The following is a 20,169-nucleotide window of genomic DNA, read 5'->3' as shown; positions in this document are numbered from 1 at the left end:
GATCCTAGATAGGCGTCTGGCGCAACAAAATGAACTGACATATCATGTCGTTCTATTTTCAACTGATTGACCATTCGATCGGCTCTCTTAGAGGTCGCACGTAAGCTGTATCAGGTGAAAACTAACCAACAATGGTTCCACGACGATCATTGAACTACAAAGATCTGATCAGAAGCTAGTGTACATGGTTCCTGGACCGGATCACTCCCCGTTGCAGTAGGACAAGAATCCTAGAATAACCTGCAACGCTGGACTCACTGTAGCTTCACCCAAGCAATCTCGCCTTATATGCGACCGCATGCCAAACAAAGAGAGCCTCATCCGGACCAACGAACCGCTCTTCCCCAAGGATGCCTCCCATCCAATCGTGACCTTGTCAAAATATCTTGAAACACCAGCTGCGCGGCTATAGAAAAGGACCCCTGCACCTTTAAGCGCCGCCACGACATTGAGCTTCTGAAGCCTCATTGGTCAAACAACAAGACGCCCAGGACTTGGAAAAGAAATTCTGTATCATGCCTAGGTAATTGTCAGGGTTGACTTGGTCGTCTATGGGATAGTGAGAAGCGCGATGGTACGCGGCTGGCAGTCGGCGGCTGCTGTAATTGGAAAAGTTGACTAGACAAGGTTATTGACTTCATGGTTACTTTGTATGTTTATTCTTGTATCCTAGGAGAGTTTTTGTTGACAATGAGATATCTATAAAGGCACTGGGTTTCAGGCGTTTGGGTTCACTTCTTTCTCTTCATCAAACAACTTACACAACAAACACTACAATCTCTTTTTCCTTTTTTTCCTTGTCTCTTATTTCCTTATTTCCTTTGTCCTCTACCTTGTTTGGTCTTGGGTTATTATTTCTGCATCTCCTTATCAACGAACAGACGATTTCACTATAACGAATCTCTTTTCCATCTCTCTCTCTCTTTACTTATAAACACAAAAAGTCTCTCGCCTCTTTGTAAGGGCGGGCATATACTTGGACAAAATATCTTCCCCATCCCCCTCTATTCCTTTCTACTCCAAGCATCTGCCTCTGCGCACAGCCGGCTCGTTGCGCCCTCGTCTTTCTCTAAACACTCAAGCAAACTCCGCCAAGATGCAGCCTGCTCTCGGAGCCCTCGGGCACACCTGGACTGCCATGCGAGCCATGGAGTTTATCTCGCTCATTACCATTATTGGTTTGACCTCCAACTTCATTAGTGAGATGGTCGGTGCTGATTATGCGGCGCCTTCTGCTCTGATCGGAACACTCGTTGTTGTAAGTCATCTCATGTGTAACTTGTTCTGATCGTCAATTGACTTACAATCCATAGGCTATTATCTCAACTCTGTACATTGCCATCTCTTACATCCTCTACTGGGATGGCATGCTGCCTCTCCTCCTTGCTACAGGTGCCGACATTATGCTCCTTGTTGCTTGCATCGTTGTCGCCTGCACCGTTGGCAAGCCTGTCAGCTACTTGGCCTGCCCCAAGTTCCCCTCTGATGGCAACACAGCCAACTTCATCAACTCCCTTTTCCGCAACGTCTACCACCGTGGAAACGTCTATGCTTGGGTCGACCCCGACAAAATGTCATGCTACCAGCTCAAGTCTGTCTGGGGCCTCAGCATTGCCCTTTGTGTCCTCTTTTCCTTCTCTGCCATCACTTCAGGATGTCTGTGGAAGCGAACAAAGGGTGTCTCTCGCCCCGCCCCCAAGGACATCGAGGGTTGAAGGTGCGGCCGTGAGGGGCAGGTCAACAATGCCCTGGGCATCAGCCAAGGACCGCCTATGATGTCCCAGGACCGAAGTCTGGGCACCATGGCTATAGCGAAGCGGTTCGATAGCGACTCTTCTGATGCCGAGAGCGTACGCCAGCCGTGGTGTCCCCCGCCCCCCACGGCGCCTGTCCGAGTCAAGAGGAAAGAGGTTGCGAAGCCTGTGCTACAACTTCCTCCTTTGCCTCCTGTTCCCGTATCACCGGGACTCATGAACGACAATGGTCCCAAGAGCCCTCTCGAAAGAATCTGGTCGAAACGCAAGACCATTCTGGGCTGGTGGGATCTTGATCTGCTCGAGAAGAGACAGACACTCTTCGGAGGAAAAAGGGTCTAAATGGTAATCGTGCTTGTTGGAAATAATAGATTGGACGCTTTGCTTTGAGATCGAGGAAACAATGTGTTGGCATACACATCAGTAATGTCTACTGGTTAGATCGGCTTCATAAAAATGAATAAAAAAGGGACCGGGGTTTGAACATCGATTGTTCACCGTTAAACAACTGTCTTTCAAAGCTTTGTGATAAGTGACATTTTGGCCAATCAACCGAGCAGGATTGACCCAAAGGGGAAACCGGCAACACAGCATCGAGGGGGTGGCTCGTGTAAAGAAGACTGGATTTTATCCCGTGCATCGGCACATGCAGGGAACACTCGGCCAAGACAAAGGGTATAAGTCTCATCAAGCCATCCCACTCGTTCACTCGATAGGTATTGTGTACGACCCAAAAGATCTCGTTCGTGTTGACAATAAGCAATGGTATTCATATTCGCTTCTAGTTCGTTGGACAATCCAATCTCAGGGGTATTAAATCAGCAGAACTCCATGTCCAAGAATATTCATGCACTTAGCCACATCCCAACTCTCATCGATCTGATCTCGTCTAGACCACACCTTCTCCATGATCTGTAGTGCTTCCCTGGCCGTGCCAAATACACTCACAGGTCCCATATTATCGACCATAGCGCGATACAACCCCTCATCCTCTGGAGGCGAGAGGCATCCTGCGATACAAAATGGGAAGACCATGGTTCTAAGACAGGTGTTGGATGGGAGGGTAGTTAAGAGGTGCGTCATGTGCTTAACGGAGCATCCAATTTCGGGACAAGAGGGCTGCCAACCGGAGATGACGACCTGGAGGTATGTGAGTGCGGCGTAGAGCCAGATCATATTGTTGGCCGCAAGGGCAGGGGCTTGCTTAGTGTTGATATCATGGTTGTGCATTGGGCTGGCGACTACACTCATAAGGGGATCGTATAAGGGGCCGGGCATCTGAGCTTGTGCCTCAACAACAGCCAAGCCTCCCCTAATAGCACCCTCGAGTACTTTGCCCCGCTGAACCAGTTCGTTGATCGACAGAGAGTTGACCTTCTTCTGCTCCTTCTTCCAGGCGTCGAGGGAAGCAATGTCGCCGATGATCTGAATGACCCAATTGTGAAGGCCGACGTATTCTTCCATGAATAGAGATCCCGAGATGCGGACTTCTTGTGGTGCAACATGAGCCTTGCAACTGGGCATGACCGTTTCCTGGTACTTTTGAAGGCGCGGTGCCTGCTCGAGGGTGATGCTGGACATGACGTCGATGTAGAGAACGTTGGCTGTGAAGAAGCGGAGCGCGGCTTGGTTCGTGCTGAAAGGTCGACGTACACCCATCTCAGGGGGTGGCCATTTGTAGCTGTAAAGAGCTTCTAACGTCTCTTTCCAATGCTCGGGTTTGGGAAGGATTTGCTGGAACATGGTGATAGCGGCATCGAGATGCATCTTCCAATGATCTTTGTTACTGGTCGATACCTCAAAGATGAGCATTTGCAGAATAGCCTGGAGGACAAGAAGTCTGTCTCGAGCCCCTGCGCATGAAACTTTGTGGTTGACCGCCGTCATCTCACGCTGCAGCTCTCTTAGACCCATCTCCAGCTGAGACTGTAACTGATGAACCATGCGGTTTGTGCACTCTGTGTGCTCGATCTCGCCGTTGGCCATGACGATACTGAAGAAGTATGAAGTAAGTGAGATGGCCGTATGCCAGACGGACTTGTTGCTCTGCATAACGTCCAATACCCAGCCACGGCCGCCAGCAAGGATAGGAGGACGATAGAAAGGGAATAGATGAGGGAAGACATAGTCGAGGTAGATCATGACGAAATGGACCTCTGTACTTGCGCCAGTTGAGCTGCTAGGGTCCTCGGTAGGAGCTGAGAAGTGACTGTGCCAGGGCATTTCGGGAGGAGAGGCGCCACTGGTATTGCTAGACTCTGGAGTTGTTCCGAACTCATGACCCGAAGCAGGGTCTGTGTCGGATGCACCGGCCATGGCAGGATCGTGAGTTTGCTGTTGGTGTTGAGGGTCTTTTGACTGGAGAGTAACATCGCGAGTGCCAACCTCAAGCAGCTCCATATACTTGCGATCGCGACGCTGGCTTGCTTGTTTCTTGACCTGAGCCTTGATCTTCTCAGCCATGGCCTTCTGCTGTGATCCGCCATCCATCCATTCTGGCTTCTCATCGCTGAAGTAACATGTGATCTCTAGAGCCCCGCAGGAATCGCAAACTGGACGTTTTTCGTCGCATTTCTTGCGACGGAGACGACACGTCCAGCAGCCTGCATTAGAGCGCACCTTGGAGCTCATAAGATGGCGAAACATGGTGGGCTAACAAAGGGAAGCTTCCCTCGCGCCAGTTGAGTGTATATGATACAGGAATGAAGAAGGGAGTACTGTAGATGATGGAGATCGTGGGAATAAGTTGAGATAACCGGCGATAAATTAGTTGATGAGAGATGAGAGAGTTGGGGCGGCGTAGGGGGTCTTTCGACTAGTTTGGGTTAGTAGCGCTCCCCCATGCTTTTGATCGACAGTCGAGGCCAATCGAAATTGGGGAACTTCAAGGGGTCTGCCAAGCAATTTGTCAGCCTCTTCCGTAGCCTTCATGGAACTTGGACAACTCTAGACTCTGTACAGAGGTACTAAATAGGTGACTGAATGGCGGAGAATTATGTCTTCTGTAATCAGGATGTCTATGTCGTGCTTGTGATAACGATTGATACTGGGTGGTCTCATCGGCAGTCGCCACTGACATCCACAGAAGCATCGACCATATACTGGTCAGTCTCTGGTGGTTGATCTGCGCTTACCCGTTCTTTGGTGGATTCATCTGTAAGCATACATATTTCCCCAGGTGAGTGACAGAAGAATTGTCTTCTAAGACTTAGGCTACAATAATAAAGTAGCCTAAATGCTAATCTAAGCCGGCATAAAGTGACCAAATAGTTTCATCTCTTATGCTTCTAGGGGCCAATTCTTCTGATACCCTGAGGTTCCCATAGTCCTATGGCGAAGTGTTGCACCAATTGGCCAGACGGTGTAGGAGGAGCTCTGAAGGTGTCTACCTTGTACCGCCAGCTTGGACACGGAAAAACTTGGTACAGTCTAGATTGGCGAGTTAATACGGTCGTTTCGCTGTTTGTTAGTTGCAGACAACTTGATAGACGACACAGTACATTTCAAAGAAAGGCCTGGCAGTGAAAGCAGACCTATCGTCTGTTACTCTAACTGCCTGTGCTCAGTAACACAATTAAAGATTGGTATAACGAAGTAGAAGTAAAACTACAATAAGCATAACGATAACCTTGTACGACCCTAGTCTCCCAAGACATCCCTGGATCTGACTAACCGTCTCAAAACTGAATACTTGAAGAGAAACCAAACATCCTTCGCCCCTTATTGTTAACCACAGCAAACAGTAGCCTCCTTGGCAGCACTGGTATTGCCAGCAGGACTCAAAGTCTCCCAATGAAAGACAAAAGCGCCCAAGTAGGCCCCAATGAAGATACAAATGATAAAGTACCCATTGTAGTACATAGCCAACAGCATGACAAAGTAAGCCACAGCAAACTGCATCATGTGCAGAAGAGCCCGAATAGCCTGCTGCCAGACATTGGGTCGGAAAGGAGGCATAGGGGTGCCACAGCTGACAACGGCGGCGTTGCCTTCCTTGCCATTGTCGGAGCCGGGAGCAGGGTTGGCAGAGGAGTCGGCGAACTTGGCGGCGTGTTGACGGAGGAGGTAACGATCCCACTCTTTGACGGAGCGACGGAGTGCTTCGAGGGCCATGACGAGGAGGATGACGCCAATGCAGGAGCCGGCGAACATACCCTTGGATGTTATGCGCCAAGTTTCAGCGATGAAGCAGGAGTCGACCGTGTTCCAGTTCCAGAGCATCTGTAGGAAGCTTGTGTTAGCTATGACTAGTTACGACTGGATAGTAGAGTCAACGTACAGAGATCTTGCATCCGCCCATCATGTCCCCGTGGTCCATTGCCGCAGAGCCAGAGGCCGCCGGCATGTCCATAGTCATGGTGGTAGTTTCTGATATGCCAGTCATATGCATATCGTGATCCATGGTCGAGGTAGGAATGTCGTAGATGTGTCACTAGCAGACCCCGAGTAGATAGATGGTTTTCGATTATTGAGACTTGGTAAGGAGGTTTGGTTGTGGTCTTGTGGATGTGGGTGGAAGGAAGAGGAGAAAAGCCGGGTCGAAGCAAAGAAGGTATTTATGCTGTGCCTAAACCTTGCATATAGAGTAGGGTAAAAAAAGGTTATGTGTAGGCAAAGGTGTAAATATCTTCAAAAACCTTATCTGATCGAGACTCGGTAGATAGAACGATGGAAGAACAAAAGTCTGGATAGAAGAATCTGGGCTCTGGACAACCCGTTAGCTGTGCCAAAGTCTAATAGCTTTCACGCCGGGAAGAAAGGTGAAGGGGAGCAACAGCCGTATTTCTACCTTTTCACACGTGTCTAAAGTTTCTCCGTTATCCTAGAAACAGACGCAAGTGAGTTGATTTTCGTATGTAAATATCAGGTGAGTTGCGTATATTTGAGCAAGTTTCCATGGGCTGAGGATTTAGTGCAGGGATGGTGATAGTGCTCCGATCTTGTTGGTCGTTTCAGCTGGAGGCGTTGTCTTTTGAAAATTGGGTCAAGGACATGGGTATGAACGATCTAGAGCAGTGACATGTCTTAGTGATTACTTTATTCCAACGTTGATCACTTTCTTTGCGTGGAGGGATTGTGCTACGTCCATACTATTGGATGTTGCTGGCCCACCAGATAATCATCTAACCTCATACCAATCTGAGAGCATCACTTCAGAGGACAATGAACTGCTGGGACTTCTCGATGATCCTATGTATTATGATTCAGGCTACTGGCACTCTTGACTGGTATTCAAACACAATAGATACATATCTAGCAGGGCACAGAACTCGTGACATCTTGAGCAACTGACCTCCAGCGGATGAAGGAACAGTCTCCTGATGATAAGGAGGGAAATTACGTCAAGAGGAATAAATCTGCCTAGGCTGGCCGGCTGCCAAACGATCTGATTTGAACCGACCCCCTGGTCCCCCGCAGCCCTCCGATTTCCATGACCCTCCGTCACTCTTCCACGATATTCCACACAACCATTGTAGCCCCTGGTAACGTAGCAGACAGAGGGGGTAGCCTAAAGTACTCGGTGATTGTTTTGATTTATTGATGTAGCTGCTCTGGATCCGACAATGACTGAGTTTGTGCCTGGAGATTGGTCTTTGTGCCCTACCCGCCCACACCTGTCACTATTGAATAAAACAAAATGGAATTCATGTCCCACACGTCGAGTACAACATAGAAGGAGATTTGATTACTGTAGTATGGACAAAAAAGTGTCTTCAAGTGGATTTGGCTGCCAAAAGTGCTACTCGCTAGCTGTACTGTACCCGTGTGTCCAGGGGACCAGCAGTCAAGACACTGCCAGTTTTCCACCGCTGTGAAGCCGTATTTCGCCATTTTTGCATCTAGAAATGTTGTCTGAGGTCGAAATATCATGGTTACTTGGGAAATTAAACAGTCACGTCAAAGATGCTCAAGTTTGTGCAGAGTGTTGTATTAGTCTACTGCACTAGTGTCCCATCCCGTTGTCGCTAAAACCACCGCTTGCTTGCTTTACAGGAAAAACCACCGAGGGATCTCCATCCCAACCCAACATTCCCAAACCCCTAAGAGCCGTTGTTGTTGTTTGTGGTAGAAAAAAAAGTAAGCTGATAGGTAGCCCGCCATCGACTAGATGAGGTTGGCTGCGGCGGCAATGTTGCCGCCGCCAGCATCCTGCTTCTCGGCGGCCACGTTGGTTTCCTTACCCTTGGAGACAGGCGCCTCGGAGGCAGAAGAAGGGCCATCGCCGGGAACACCAGCAGGATGAGGGCCGGCAGCAAATTGACCACCAACGAAAACACTGATAGGACGAGAGCCACCACGAGCAGGACCGGCAGCAGAACCACCGCCGAAAGCACCAGCAGGAGCAGGACCGGCACCGGCACCGGAAGCACCACCAGCAGATGAGGGAGGGGTCAGGACATCCATCGGGATAGCCTGGCCATAGAGGTTAGCAGGAGGAGCCAGGAGGGATGCAATGCGTGGAGTATCACCACCTACCTCTTCGCGGTGGTGGAGAATCGACCCCTGGATGGGTCGGCCCTGGTTATCGATTGGGTGACCCTCGTCGTCGATGAGAACTCGGTTGCGGCTATTTCAAGGTCAGCTACTTCTATATGAAGACGTAAGAGGTGATTAGTGTAAACTTACCGATGCTCGACATTGTTCTCATCAACAGCCTGGCGGATGGGATCAGGCTCCTCGGTTTTCTTCTTGAAGACGTTGAAGGGGTTAGGCAAACCACAGCAGAAGGTGCCCTCAGAATCAGTGTCGCCAGCCATCGTGAGCGAGTTGGAAGTAGCGAGAGGTTATTTGCGTTGGTGAAGTGAAGTGTAGTGTAGTGTAGTGAATCTTGAGGCATCGTAAGATACCGCAGACTCACAAAGGAAAATAAAACAACATGATGAAAACAACTTACCGTCGTCGATAATATAGACCGGAGTTGCAAAGCAAGTTTGAACTCGAGTCAAGTGGGTGAATCGAAAGTTTGTGCGGATCGATGGAGATCAAACGCTGTAACGATGATGAAAGGAAGATCTGCTGGGAGGAGAGAAAATGTGGGAATTTATAGACGTCCAGGCAGCGGGAGTTATTGCAAAGGCTGTGGGCTTTGGAAAACAATAGGCAGTGTTATTTAATGCCTGGCTGAGCGGTGCTGCTGGTGAATCCCAATATCTCGGAGGAAGAGTATGGGAAGCCTCCCTCGGCTGATACTGATCCTCGGGACCACAACCAGCTGTTACTCTCGAAAAAAAGATATGTATCAAGTCACTATCAGGGGATACTTCGATACGATTTTCAAGTTTACGAAAAATATGTAGCGTTGAAGAAATTCAAACAACTGTGTTGTAGTTCCATACTCGAAATTTCCCTATCTGACCGAACTAGCGCACACTCTTCTATTAGATTCGCTGGCCGGGGCCAACAGGAAGAGTGGGACTGGGGGTCGGAGCTGTAGCCCCCCCAGTAGCCGCCTGTAGGTCTGCTAATCGATTTGGTATGGGAGCCAGTATGAATGGATCGAGTATTGTCGAGTGTTGTCTTGACTAGGTATTTCGATCTTGAAGTCCCTCGACCAGTCGATTAGTTCCTCAGAACCGGTTCCCCTTCAGCACATTCCGTCTCCTCACGAACGAACCGATCGACAGCAGTTTGAGCCTCTTCCTCGCCGTCCAGAACATCCATCCAGTGCCCCTTGACGTGCTCCTGCTCCAACACCAGAGCCATAGCCCTCGCCGTTGACGCTCGAGTCGTCATACCCCTGGCCTGCTTCGTCTGTCCCAAGAGGACGCCGCCCTCGTCTTTGTCAGTTAGACCGCCAGGGCGAACGGAAACAGCAGTCAGACTGTCTCTCTTCTTGCCTTCAGTCACGAGAGCCTCGTCGGCGGCAGTCTTGGGCTCATAGTAGGGACCCAGGAAAGTAGAGTTGATCTTCTTCCAGCCCTCCCAGTCCTCAGGAGTCCACCAGGGCGCTTGCTCACGACGAGCGCCAAGATAGGAAACCTGCACATGATGGCTGATAGCCTTGTTGTCAACTGAAGCTTGGATAAAGAAGATGGCGGCATCACGATCGATTCGGATTATCTAGGAGCGCATCAGCTAAACACAGTCTCAAGCATCCTCTAAGTCAGTAAATACCGTGTCTTGATCAGTTCCTCTTCCGGGGCCTGTTGCTAATCAGCTTCTACTCGTCTACAGACACTCAATCCTCTCTCAACTCACCGGCGCTGAACACAACCGAGTCAGGCTTCACTTCATCGATGACGGCGGCGGCCTTGTCCTTGCTAGTTACGGTAATCAGATCATGGACTATGATCTTGTGATCTCCCGGCAAACCCTCAGAGAGCTTCTTCAAGTCTTCGATCTGGTCTGGGTTACGAATCAGACTCGTGACAGTCCACGACTTCTTCAACAGCATGACTGTTAGAAGGCGGCTAATCTTGCCATTGCCGCCGAGAATGAGAACATGACGATTGGAAGCCATTGTGTTGCGTGTAAGTGATAGAATTGGGAACTGGAAGTTGCAAGTTCTAAAAGGCGCAGCAGAAGACATATAAGTTCACGACCCTTGTCCATTGGGCTTCTTGGTTGACCAACCACGACACAGACTATGGACCTCGGGACTTGTCCATGACGCGAGCATCTCCACTTGTCTTGGTTTAGTTGGGGAAGGTACGATCCTTGTACCTGGGCAGGTACGGAGACGACACTACGAGACGTTGAAATCTGAGGCTAATTCATATTATAGACAACTACTAGTTAAAGACTATCGAAAACTATCGAAGACCCGCCGAAACTCCGAAACTACAGTTCGCTATTCTCTATGGCGCCTCCTAGGAGTCGGCCTCCTCTCCCAACCTCGCGGCGTGAGCAAGACAACTATGCCGAAGTTAATATGCATCTCGAATCTATATCTTCATACCTACTATTTTGTTCCTCCTGGCGCGATGAGCGGTGGTGGCCATGAGAGCGGGAATTGGAATGGGAGTTCCTATCACGATGCCGATGTCTAGGTTTAGACCTTCCCTCAGGTGCGCTCATACATCCACCCATTGTGGTAATCAATTCAATTGAGTTTATAAGTGCTTTCTTTACAAACGAGTTGTTAGAAAACGAGTTGTTAGACTATACGGTGTAAGTGGGAGAATGGTAAGTTGTGGAGTAATCAATCGACTGCAATCTTCTTGAGCCTCTGAAGGCCAAAATTGAGCGCCGTCAACCAACAACTACTCAATTGGATAGCAAAGTATGATAATCAGATACTAATAACTTCTATGGATAGAACGAGACTCGTTAAATCGAACAATACGACTCCGGGACCTCTGAGTATTCAATCGCGCTTCAGAGCGACCGCGCTCCTGAACCACCGCCTCATTAGCCACCGCTTCCAGCAAAGCGGCCAAAACCCTAGCATCTACAGGACTCGGTTCTCTACCTTCGTCTGTGCTGTTTCTATGCACAAACCACCGTGAGCTGCGGTGGTTGGGGTATGGAGAGGGACGACGCCGTCTCGGTTCTGGCTCAGCTACGCTGAAACAGTTACCCATTCTGGAGACTAAGTTGACGGGATGAAAACTAGTAAGTAGGCGGTAAAGTGTCTTTTGGAACAGTTCGATGATATTTGATTGTGAAAGCCGAGCCATTGGACAGGATGGCTGAACGTCTTATATACCAGACTCAAGGCACTTTCAGACCGTGAGCCACTCTAAACTTAGAGCGCTGAAGAACTGTCTCGGACAGCTTCATCTTAAACAGTTATGGTCCTTGTGGCCTTCTCAGAGTATAGTTTGACAGTGAAGGCTTATATCGAGTTTACAGATACAGTGTCGTCGGAAATCTTTAATCACCGCCTTTGAAACTCACGCAAGTAATTTGAGACGAAACGCACTTTTGTCTTTCCAATTAATTGGCCAATGGTCTCTATTATCTTCCCAAGAATTCATAACGAAATCAAGGTCGAGTTGCGGCTATGGCGAGTTGGGACATATAAGTCAAGTAACCGAGTTCTGAATGTTTTAAGGCTAACCAAAATACAATATTCAATTTGTTAGGAACGCCGAGCCCGACCTATCTATGCGCGAAGTCTATCTTTCGAAGCCAAAGCCAAAATTAGAAAGCGAACAAACAAAAAGAAACAAAACGATAAAACGAGATCCTTTCCCCGAACCTTAGATCGAACCGAACCTGAAACATTCCGTATCAAAACTCATACCGCAATACATAGCAATAGCTCTAAATCTCGAAGAATCGGGTCGAATAGACCGCTAGACTACACCGTCAGCAGTGTAGGCCGCCTACAACCGATGCAGTGTCACTAGAATGTCTGACGACAACTCAGCTTAGCTGTCCACCTAGTCCGCCAACACTTAGGCTGAAAGAGGCGGAGTCTTGATCGACAGGCGGCTCCTTCGATGTAAGATTGCTGACCAACTTCGCCGAAGCACTGCTATTCCCGATCGACCGTTTCCTGCATCTTCAGGGTTGGGTCCTGGGACAGACGGAGAATCGGTTTGCTGGTCCGAACCAAGCGACTGGCCAGTCATAGGAGTAAAGACGGGGCTTGTTTGGCTGCTTGTCGGGGTGCTGTGTTGAAGGTTTGTTGAGAGAGACTACGGTGTGTTAGTATATGTTGGTTATTCGCCAACTTTGGATTATGTTGCTGATGGAAATTCTGACTTACAGCACGGGCTCTAGCATATATCCAACTATCAACCAAGTCAGTATTCGAACATGAAGCCTGGATCACCATTTCGAAACTTACTCAGTATACTCAGCATCGAACGAATGAGTGCAGTTGCCATGGTCACGACACTCGCGGTCATGCCACATCACCCAAAGCTTCTCTTCAAAAGAAGTTCTCGGAGGAGACGGCTGTGCGTTCGGCGAAGGGGGAACAACCTCGCGGAGTTCCTCTCCATTGTCCCCATACCCAGTGTAGATATGGACTATGGTATTAGTGATATCGCGGTCCCATGCACTATTACCAGCCCGTAGTGGAGCGCACAGAAATGGGTCAAAGATGGAACGAGCTGGCTGGCGGTAGGGGGGTGTTGGTGGGATGTTGTCCCGATTGCCCATGCACCTTTCCAGGGCTTGGTACATAGATTGAACGGCTCCCATACTGATTTCCGTTGGGTTGTTTGAGGTTTTTAAGTTTGATGGGAATGTTTGTTTTGACGTTCGCTAATCGCAGTGTAGTCGAGTAGGAGTTGAAGACAATTATCGAGATTGGAAGACAAACACCATCGGGCAAACATCAACCTTTATAGTCGTCATGAAGCCAGGCGAACGATCGAGCGGTTACTACAAAGAAATCATTTTCAACAACGATACCCCGGCAGCCTTGCGCGATATGCTTCAAAGGCTTTGTCTTATCCCTTGGCCCCTTCAGCATTTGTCTAGCCAGACAACGACAGCAAGACATGGCGGCAGCTACCTGAAAGAGATCACCGCCTTTCTTCTCTTTCACCTAAAGATTCAGGCGGAAGACGCTTGTCATGAGTCAATTGATAAGAGTCTCTCTGAAAGAACGATTGAAGCCATTGGCCCTACTGACTTGTCATATCTCAATTTTATATTAACAAAGCATAGCCCCCACCCATCAACGCCAGGAATAGACCAAATCCCTTATCGAACGAACGAACATTCGCCATGCTGAAATCATTCCTTCAGACCCCGAAGAGCGTAGAGCTCTTGGGGCTTGCCCTGAGAGTCACAGCTCGCAAACTTCCACCACTTTCCATACCATGAACCCGCGATGTTCGTCAGACCCCATGAGACGGGAGCAGGCATGGGAGGCCAGTTAGCCCACATACCCTCCTCCGCGGTTCTATCCAAGTTGAGAAGGAAGAATGGGACCACATCGAGCATGCCGGCCTTGGTGACTGTCTTCTTTCCCCAGGTCTTGAAGGTCAAGCTGGCGGCAACGCCCTCGGGGCTGTCTTCCTTGGGGGCCTTGGGGTGGTTTGAGAGAGCGGCAATGGTGGTGATCTCGCTGTGGAAGTGGTGCTCGAAGTCGGTCTTGAAGGCGTCCATGAGCTTGATGACCTGAGCGCCGTCCAGATCGGTGGGCGAGGCAAGGTTAGAGAGGTAAGTGTTAAACTCGGCGAGAGGAGCGAGGAAAGACTCTATCAATTGGGTTAAAGACAAGTTACTGATAATGAGCAGGCCGCTTACCATGTTCATGATGCGTCTCCTCCCAGACGGGCTCTTCGCCAAGCAGTTCCTGGACCTTGGGGAAGAGGTTGTCCTCCTCATCGTCATGGTGCGACTTTACAAACTTGAACCATGTTTGGGAATAACCGATAAAGTCAGCCTTATCGGCGTCCTTAACATGAGGGGCCTGGAGGTAAATGGAGTTGAAGCCTCGAATGATGGCATTGTGCAAAAGCGCCATGTGGGTGGCACCCGTGGTGAAAAGGTCGGTCTACAATGACAGAAGGTAAGTATTGGCAACGACATACAATTGCAATTGCTAACCTTTTTCGTCTCATATTGAGGCGTTGTTACCAACTTCATAGGTCCATCAGCCCAAGGGTGCTTAGTCGGCGCGACAGACATATTGAGATACGGCGAATGGGCAAGAAACAGAGCAAGTCCAGCAAAGAGAACCTGAGCAACGATCAACCCGACGAGACGAAGGCCAGCCATGATGAAAGATATAAGAAAGAGTGTGAGGGAATGATGCAAGCGAAATACTACACAATGATCGCGTCTGTCCGACTTGAACAACCACTCAACAGTCAGCTTCTGGGCTCACTTTCTGGTGGTTCGATTATTGTTGTGTTAGCTTGCTAGCTTGTCATGTCATGAAGCTCATGCAGGTGTGGGTGGGAACTGCAGGTGCTGATTAAAAGGGGCTTTGCAATTGGACACGACGCAGAGCGTTACAGGATGCTCTGGGGCACAGGAACAAAGCCGAGGCTTGACGGACCAACTTGAAGACCGGACCCTGGGCATCGGACAATTCATGTGGGGCCGGCCGGGGTCGTTCATGCAAATCCTCCGAGATCACCATCACCATCATGAACATGAGGAACTGATTATATTGTAAACACTAGCTGTAATAAAAAGGATGAGGCTCTTAAAGTCTACATAGCCTCTCATAGCGATAACTCCGCTTTTAACCTGCCAACGCCACTGATACTGAACACAAATACAATCTATGCATACACGAGCTCTTTAGGCAAAGGCACCAACGGCAGCCATCAAGACCGCACCACCGCAGACAGCCATGTAAGCCTGCAGTCTCTTCGTACCCTTCAATATCTTGTAGCTCTTTTCTGTCAGGAAGTCCTCTGCGAGTAGTTGTACAAGACCAGCATACAACAGGAGGCCAGACGACACAGCATTCATGAAGCCAACAACGAGAAGGCCTCCGGCGCTCTTGGGGTCGTACATGCGGTGCACAACAAGCCCGATTGCTTGTCCGATGGGTGTCGTGGCTCCGTAGGCTAGAACCATAAGCCACGGCCGAATAGATTTGCGTGGAAATTGAATCGCGGCGATGCGACTGCCGAGGGCGAGTCCTTCGAATGTCTGATGGAAGCTGATAGCGACCAGGAAAACAACAAAGGCAGGTCCTGTAGCGACGGAGATGGCCATGCCGATGAAAATACTGTGGAAAAGAATTCCAGCTTCAAGTAAGATACATTGCAGCATCTTGCGCTGCTGCTCCTCTGGTGATTGTGGACCTGGAGACATAGGTGTCATTGGTGTCAAAGGCTCCTCGTCGGCTGCTTCGGGTTTGAGAGAGTTGTAAGCTCCACTGCGACGTCTCATGCTGCTTGGTCCAGAAGGATCGAGTTCGTCCATATCGAGGTCGAGATCCGAATCCGCGTCATTGAAGTCATCGCTTAGTTTCTTAGACTCATGACCGACCATAGGCGACGATCCCGGCAGAGGTGAGACACCAGCAACAAGTCCTTGGCTCTCCATAGCTTCAAGATGGATATCCGGTGGTCGCGATCCGTTTCTCCTGTCAGACATTCCAGTTGTATCCATCATTGGCAGTTCGCTCTCGTGTTCGTCGTCGGAGTCAAAGTAACCGTGGTTATGAGAGTGAGAGTGACCAGCTCCTCGCGCAGTCAAGTACGATTCGATACCGACAACAATGATCGCAGACACCATAGCCACAAGGCCAGGGAAAGGTGTATATCCTTTGCTGAAGAAATCAGGGAGACATGGATCGGTCATTGACTCGAAAGCGGTAGGGAGGAGGTGAACAAAGGCCGTTGCCAGTAGGACGCCGGTTCCAATATGCTGGCAGTAGAATATGATAGATTTTTGTTTTCGGCCGCGCATCGTTCGTCGTGACAATAGAGGGAAACCGCATGCTGTATCATATTAGTCGCGTGTCAGTTGTCGCAATTGAAGGGGACTTACCCAGTGTGCTCAGCACCAAGATAAGAGCCAATGCAAACACATGCGCCGACGTATCATAAGATCCCTTTGACCTTGAACCACACGCCGGTTTCTCGCCATCTTCCTGTCGTCGCCTCAATTCCGCGAGAATCGTGTCCGTCGAGATCGAAGCCCATGACTCCCCTGCGCAATGTCAGTAAAAGGGGGTGTTGAGCAAGTACACGGGGAATTATACCTCGGGGAACATCTGAGTGATCGCTCATGATTACTACAGGGATTTCCTGTTTGTTTCCTTCTATGATAAGAGTGTTGTAGACAATTTCATGGCGGAGAGGACACGATTACAGGTCATTGGGTGTCTGGGGAATTTTTTGTTGCGTCACTGCTAAGAAGCCAAAAGCACCACCTATGTTTTGAGTTTGTCTGGGAGGCTTGAGACGCATAATCCTCGGCATATAGTTTCAAGGGGCATCATGGATGTTTACGTGTTTCGCCAAGGGATACGAGGATATTTATAGGAATGTTGATACAGTCGAGTATCATAGTAGCTATTGATCGAGTGTTTAGAATCATTTTATATTTCAGACTTACAACACTTTATGAGTGCAAATCTCCCATAACGCGATGCACATGTAACTGGCGCCATTCCTTTTAGTGCTCCAACTCTGCAGATGTCAATGGCGATCCTTCAGGGGCCCCGGAAGAAGGACACCAGCCCGGACGGGGGTTCTCCACTGGACCTGTCCACTTGTCACTCACTCACTCACTGTATTTACCCGGCGAGATCATCAAACTTGACTCGTTGTATAGCTTAAATATAAGCCATTCTTGATTATTAACAGTTATTTAATTCATAACGACAATGAATATGAAATTATTTGGATCACATCAAAGACACGTACGCAAACTCGGCTGTGTTGAGACTTACAGAGATATTGATGGCAAAGCTCCGTTGAAACATCGGAATAGCTTCGGGTCAGACCCGACTAGCATCGTTAAACTCACCACTAAGCCCCGTATCAATCAAGGAACCAGCGTCTTTGTGATCCAATAGCACAACACCGCATACAAGACAGATGCACCTAAAGCGGGTACTCAATGGCACATGAGTACTATCTTCGGTTGAAATGCGGATGAGTCGGGTGAATTGAATGCATCGAGGTATGGCTGGGGAACTCGTCATGGGCTAGAGGGGTTGTGCAGTTCTTCTATTAAAGAAGCTCATCCTCCTCATTCCATCATGGCTGTTTCTCTCTTCTCTATAGTCAATTGGCTTCATCTCTATCAACATGTCTTCTGTTGATATTCAGTCCATCCTCTCTTCCCTCACTCTTGAGGAGAAGGTATGTTTCACTTATACGCCGTCATTGTTTCTTAAGTCAACTTACCAATTGAACTATAGATCTCACTTCTCGCCGGAAAGGACCTCTGGGAAACCGTCCCCATTCCTTCAAAGGGTGTTCCTAACGTCAAGACTTCAGATGGTCCCAATGGCGCCCGAGGAGGTGCCTTTGCTGGAGGCACACGCGCTGCTTGCTTCCCTGCCGCATGTCTAATGGCATCCACCTTCGATGTAGACCTGGCTAAGAGGATCGGTACTGCTCTTGCCGAAGAGACTCACTCCAAGGGGGCTCGATGTCTTCTTGCTCCCACCATGTGTCTACACCGTCATCCTCTAGGCGGTCGTAACTTCGAGTCATTCTCAGAGGATCCTTTTCTGACTGGCAAGATGGCCGCCAGAGTCGTCGAGGGCCTCCAGGACCAGGGTGTTTCAGCTACCATCAAGCACTTTGCTGCGAACGAACAGGAGACTGAGCGTCTGACTGTTGACGAGACCATTAGCGAGAGAGCCCTTCGGGAACTCTACCTCCGTCCCTTTGAGATCGCCATCAAGGAAGCCAACCCTTGGGCCGTCATGACTTCTTACAACATGGTCAACGGACACCATGCAGACTCCAACGAATTCTTGCTAAAGAAGGTTCTCCGTGGCGATTGGGGATGGGACGGTCTTGTTATGAGTGACTGGGGTGGTGTTAACTCTACTGCCGAATCGCTCGAGGCTGGTCTGGATCTTGAGATGCCCGGCCCTACCCGCTGGAGGAGCACCGAGGATGTTATCGCTGCCATCAAGGCTGGTACGACTTCTGAAGAGACTATCAATGAGCGCGCAACTCGTGTGCTCAAGTTCCTTGAGCGCCTCAACTGCTTCAAGGACCCCAAGATCCCTGACGAGAGAGCTATCAACGACCCCAAGCACCAAGCTCTGATTCGAGAGGCTGGATCCAAGGGTATGGTTCTTTTGAAGAACAAGGACAACGTTCTTCCTCTATCGAAGGATAAGGTTAAGGGCAGGAAGATTGCTCTTCTTGGACATGCCAAAACTGGTATGGCCCATGGTGGTGGCAGTGCATCTGTCAACGCCCACTACAAGGTCACTCCTTGGGATGCTCTTCACAAGGCTCTCGGTGATAGTGTTGAGTTTTCTTATGCTAAGGGTAAGTCATTTCAGGAACCAAGCACCTTGAGTTGTAATCGCTAACAGTTTGATAGGAGCTCACACTTTCCGCATGCTTCCCCCTATTGCTGACAATGTCGTCGATTTGGACGGCAACCCCGGCTTCACCTTCAAGATCTTCGAGCCCGGCAACCCCAATCCCATTGAGGTTCGACCTGGACATGCCAACTCCGAAGTGTCTGTCCTCAGCGGCTTTGGCTTTAGCAACAAGGACGTGACCCTCGAGGGTACCTTTACTGCCCAGGAGACCGCCAAGTACTACTTCACTTGTTCCGGACTAGGTCCCAGCAAGTTCCTTATCGACGACAAGGTCGTTTTCGAGCAGAAGAAGAGCTGCAAGGATGCGATGGGTTTCCTTTTCGGTGGTGATAACCCTCCTGAGTTCAAGCTCTCGTTGGAGGCAGGACGCAAGTACAAGCTGGCCATGTACACATCGCCTCCAGCACCAGAGGAAGGAAAGGATATCGGTATATTGGAGGGACGATGCGGTCTTCGAGTAGGATACATGTCCGAGGCTGAGCACGACCGCGACCTCCTCTCAGAGGCTGTTGATGTTGCCAAGGATGCCGATTACGCTATCGTCTTCACCGGCCACGAGCCATTCTGGGAGACCGAGGGTCAGGACCAGGTCAGCTTCAACCTGCCCAAGGACGGCAGCCAAGATCGTCTTATTTCCAAGGTTGCCGCGGTGAACCCCAACACCATTGTCGTCAACTCTACTGGTGTTGCTATTGCTATGCCCTGGTTGGACGATATCCAGGGTCTTGTCCAGTCTTGGTTCGCTGGTCAGGAGTGTGGTAACTCGATCGCGGATGTGCTCACTGGTGCCCAAACTCCTGAAGGTCATCTGACCTGCACGTTCCCCAAGAGAATCGAAGACTGTCCCGCATACGGCAACTTCCCTGGCGAGCATGTTGACGGAAGACTAAAGGTCACTTACTCCGAGGGTGTCTTCATCGGCTACCGTTACTTCGACTGTCTCTCCGCAGACAAGGTCAACTTCCCCTTCGGCTTCGGTCTCTCATACACCACATTCGATTACTCCGACCTACAAGTCAAGGAGTCAGGTGACGACTACGTTGCCAGCGTAAAGGTGTCCAACACGGGTAAGGTCAAGGGCGCCGTCGCTGTCCAAGTCTACGTCGGCGCTGCTCAGACCCAAAAGGGAGATCCTCTGAAGCAACTGGCTGCCTTTGCCAAGGTTACACTGAAGCCTGGAGAGACCACAAAGGTGGATGTACCTGTCCGTAGCCGCGACTTTGCCTTCTTTGATGAAGCGGCACAGAAGTGGGTTGTTAAGGGTGGAGAGTATAAGTTTATGATTGGAAGATCGGCTGGTGACATTGCTTTGGAGTCGACGGTTACTGTTGAGGATAAGTCTTTCAAGCCTTAAGCGCAGTTAGTGTGTTGTTAAAAGTATTGATAGCGTTGTCAAATTCAATCATTCGAGCGCCACCCTCTGGAAGTACTCATTCATAGAGTTATTTGTGACTAAAGTAGATGTTGTCATGACTTGATGCAATAAACGTGCCACGAGTGCAGCCACGGCGTTTGCATGCT

The 20,169-nt window shown here is 49.6% G+C and overlaps 10 protein-coding genes across 10 annotated transcripts; 3 read left to right on the top strand and 7 right to left on the bottom strand.

The window, feature by feature from the left end:
- Positions 1-1,096: 1,096 nt before the first annotated feature.
- On the top strand, positions 1,097-1,715 carry FIESC28_03734 (uncharacterized protein; the record flags this gene model as incomplete). The annotated part of the gene is made up of 2 exons (XM_031157883.1): positions 1,097-1,258; positions 1,314-1,715. The coding sequence occupies 2 exons, from the start codon at positions 1,097-1,099 to the stop codon at positions 1,713-1,715; spliced, it is 564 nt and encodes a 187-aa protein (XP_031018143.1).
- A 60-nt stretch (positions 1,716-1,775) lies between these two features.
- On the top strand, positions 1,776-2,096 carry FIESC28_03733 (uncharacterized protein; the record flags this gene model as incomplete). Its single annotated transcript, XM_031157882.1, has 1 exon — positions 1,776-2,096. One exon carries the CDS (start codon positions 1,776-1,778, stop codon positions 2,094-2,096), a length of 321 nt encoding a protein of 106 aa, XP_031018142.1.
- Positions 2,097-2,567: 471 nt separating this feature from the next.
- Positions 2,568-4,400, bottom strand: FIESC28_03732 (uncharacterized protein; the record flags this gene model as incomplete). Its single annotated transcript, XM_031157881.1, has 1 exon — positions 2,568-4,400. The coding sequence occupies one exon, from the start codon at positions 4,398-4,400 to the stop codon at positions 2,568-2,570; it is 1,833 nt and encodes a 610-aa protein (XP_031018141.1).
- Positions 4,401-5,480: 1,080 nt separating this feature from the next.
- Positions 5,481-6,156, bottom strand: FIESC28_03731 (uncharacterized protein; the record flags this gene model as incomplete). The annotated part of the gene is made up of 2 exons (XM_031157880.1): positions 5,481-5,975; positions 6,034-6,156. 2 exons carry the CDS (start codon positions 6,154-6,156, stop codon positions 5,481-5,483), a joined length of 618 nt encoding a protein of 205 aa, XP_031018140.1.
- A 1,703-nt stretch (positions 6,157-7,859) lies between these two features.
- Positions 7,860-8,512, bottom strand: FIESC28_03730 (uncharacterized protein; the record flags this gene model as incomplete). Its single annotated transcript, XM_031157879.1, has 2 exons — positions 7,860-8,322; positions 8,382-8,512. 2 exons carry the CDS (start codon positions 8,510-8,512, stop codon positions 7,860-7,862), a joined length of 594 nt encoding a protein of 197 aa, XP_031018139.1.
- Positions 8,513-9,314: 802 nt separating this feature from the next.
- FIESC28_03729 (uncharacterized protein) lies at positions 9,315-10,215 on the bottom strand (the record flags this gene model as incomplete). The annotated part of the gene is made up of 3 exons (XM_031157878.1): positions 9,315-9,815; positions 9,870-9,898; positions 9,954-10,215. The coding sequence occupies 3 exons, from the start codon at positions 10,213-10,215 to the stop codon at positions 9,315-9,317; spliced, it is 792 nt and encodes a 263-aa protein (XP_031018138.1).
- A 1,882-nt stretch (positions 10,216-12,097) lies between these two features.
- FIESC28_03728 (uncharacterized protein) lies at positions 12,098-12,851 on the bottom strand (the record flags this gene model as incomplete). Its single annotated transcript, XM_031157877.1, has 3 exons — positions 12,098-12,340; positions 12,412-12,436; positions 12,493-12,851. The coding sequence occupies 3 exons, from the start codon at positions 12,849-12,851 to the stop codon at positions 12,098-12,100; spliced, it is 627 nt and encodes a 208-aa protein (XP_031018137.1).
- Positions 12,852-13,391: 540 nt separating this feature from the next.
- FIESC28_03727 (uncharacterized protein) lies at positions 13,392-14,381 on the bottom strand (the record flags this gene model as incomplete). The annotated part of the gene is made up of 3 exons (XM_031157876.1): positions 13,392-13,858; positions 13,908-14,157; positions 14,211-14,381. The coding sequence occupies 3 exons, from the start codon at positions 14,379-14,381 to the stop codon at positions 13,392-13,394; spliced, it is 888 nt and encodes a 295-aa protein (XP_031018136.1).
- A 531-nt stretch (positions 14,382-14,912) lies between these two features.
- Positions 14,913-16,357, bottom strand: FIESC28_03726 (uncharacterized protein; the record flags this gene model as incomplete). Its single annotated transcript, XM_031157875.1, has 3 exons — positions 14,913-16,066; positions 16,116-16,277; positions 16,330-16,357. 3 exons carry the CDS (start codon positions 16,355-16,357, stop codon positions 14,913-14,915), a joined length of 1,344 nt encoding a protein of 447 aa, XP_031018135.1.
- Positions 16,358-17,383: 1,026 nt separating this feature from the next.
- Positions 17,384-20,002, top strand: FIESC28_03725 (uncharacterized protein; the record flags this gene model as incomplete). Its single annotated transcript, XM_031157874.1, has 3 exons — positions 17,384-17,437; positions 17,497-18,589; positions 18,645-20,002. 3 exons carry the CDS (start codon positions 17,384-17,386, stop codon positions 20,000-20,002), a joined length of 2,505 nt encoding a protein of 834 aa, XP_031018134.1.
- Positions 20,003-20,169: the final 167 nt, after the last annotated feature.

The sequence above is a fragment of the Fusarium coffeatum genome (genome assembly GCF_003316985.1).
Source record: "Fusarium coffeatum strain FIESC_28 chromosome Unknown BRIP53273_contig_77, whole genome shotgun sequence".
Classification (NCBI taxonomy): Eukaryota; Fungi; Ascomycota; class Sordariomycetes; order Hypocreales; family Nectriaceae; genus Fusarium; species Fusarium coffeatum.
Note: the sequence above shows the minus strand (reverse complement) of the source record. Positions and strands in the feature narration are given on the sequence as shown.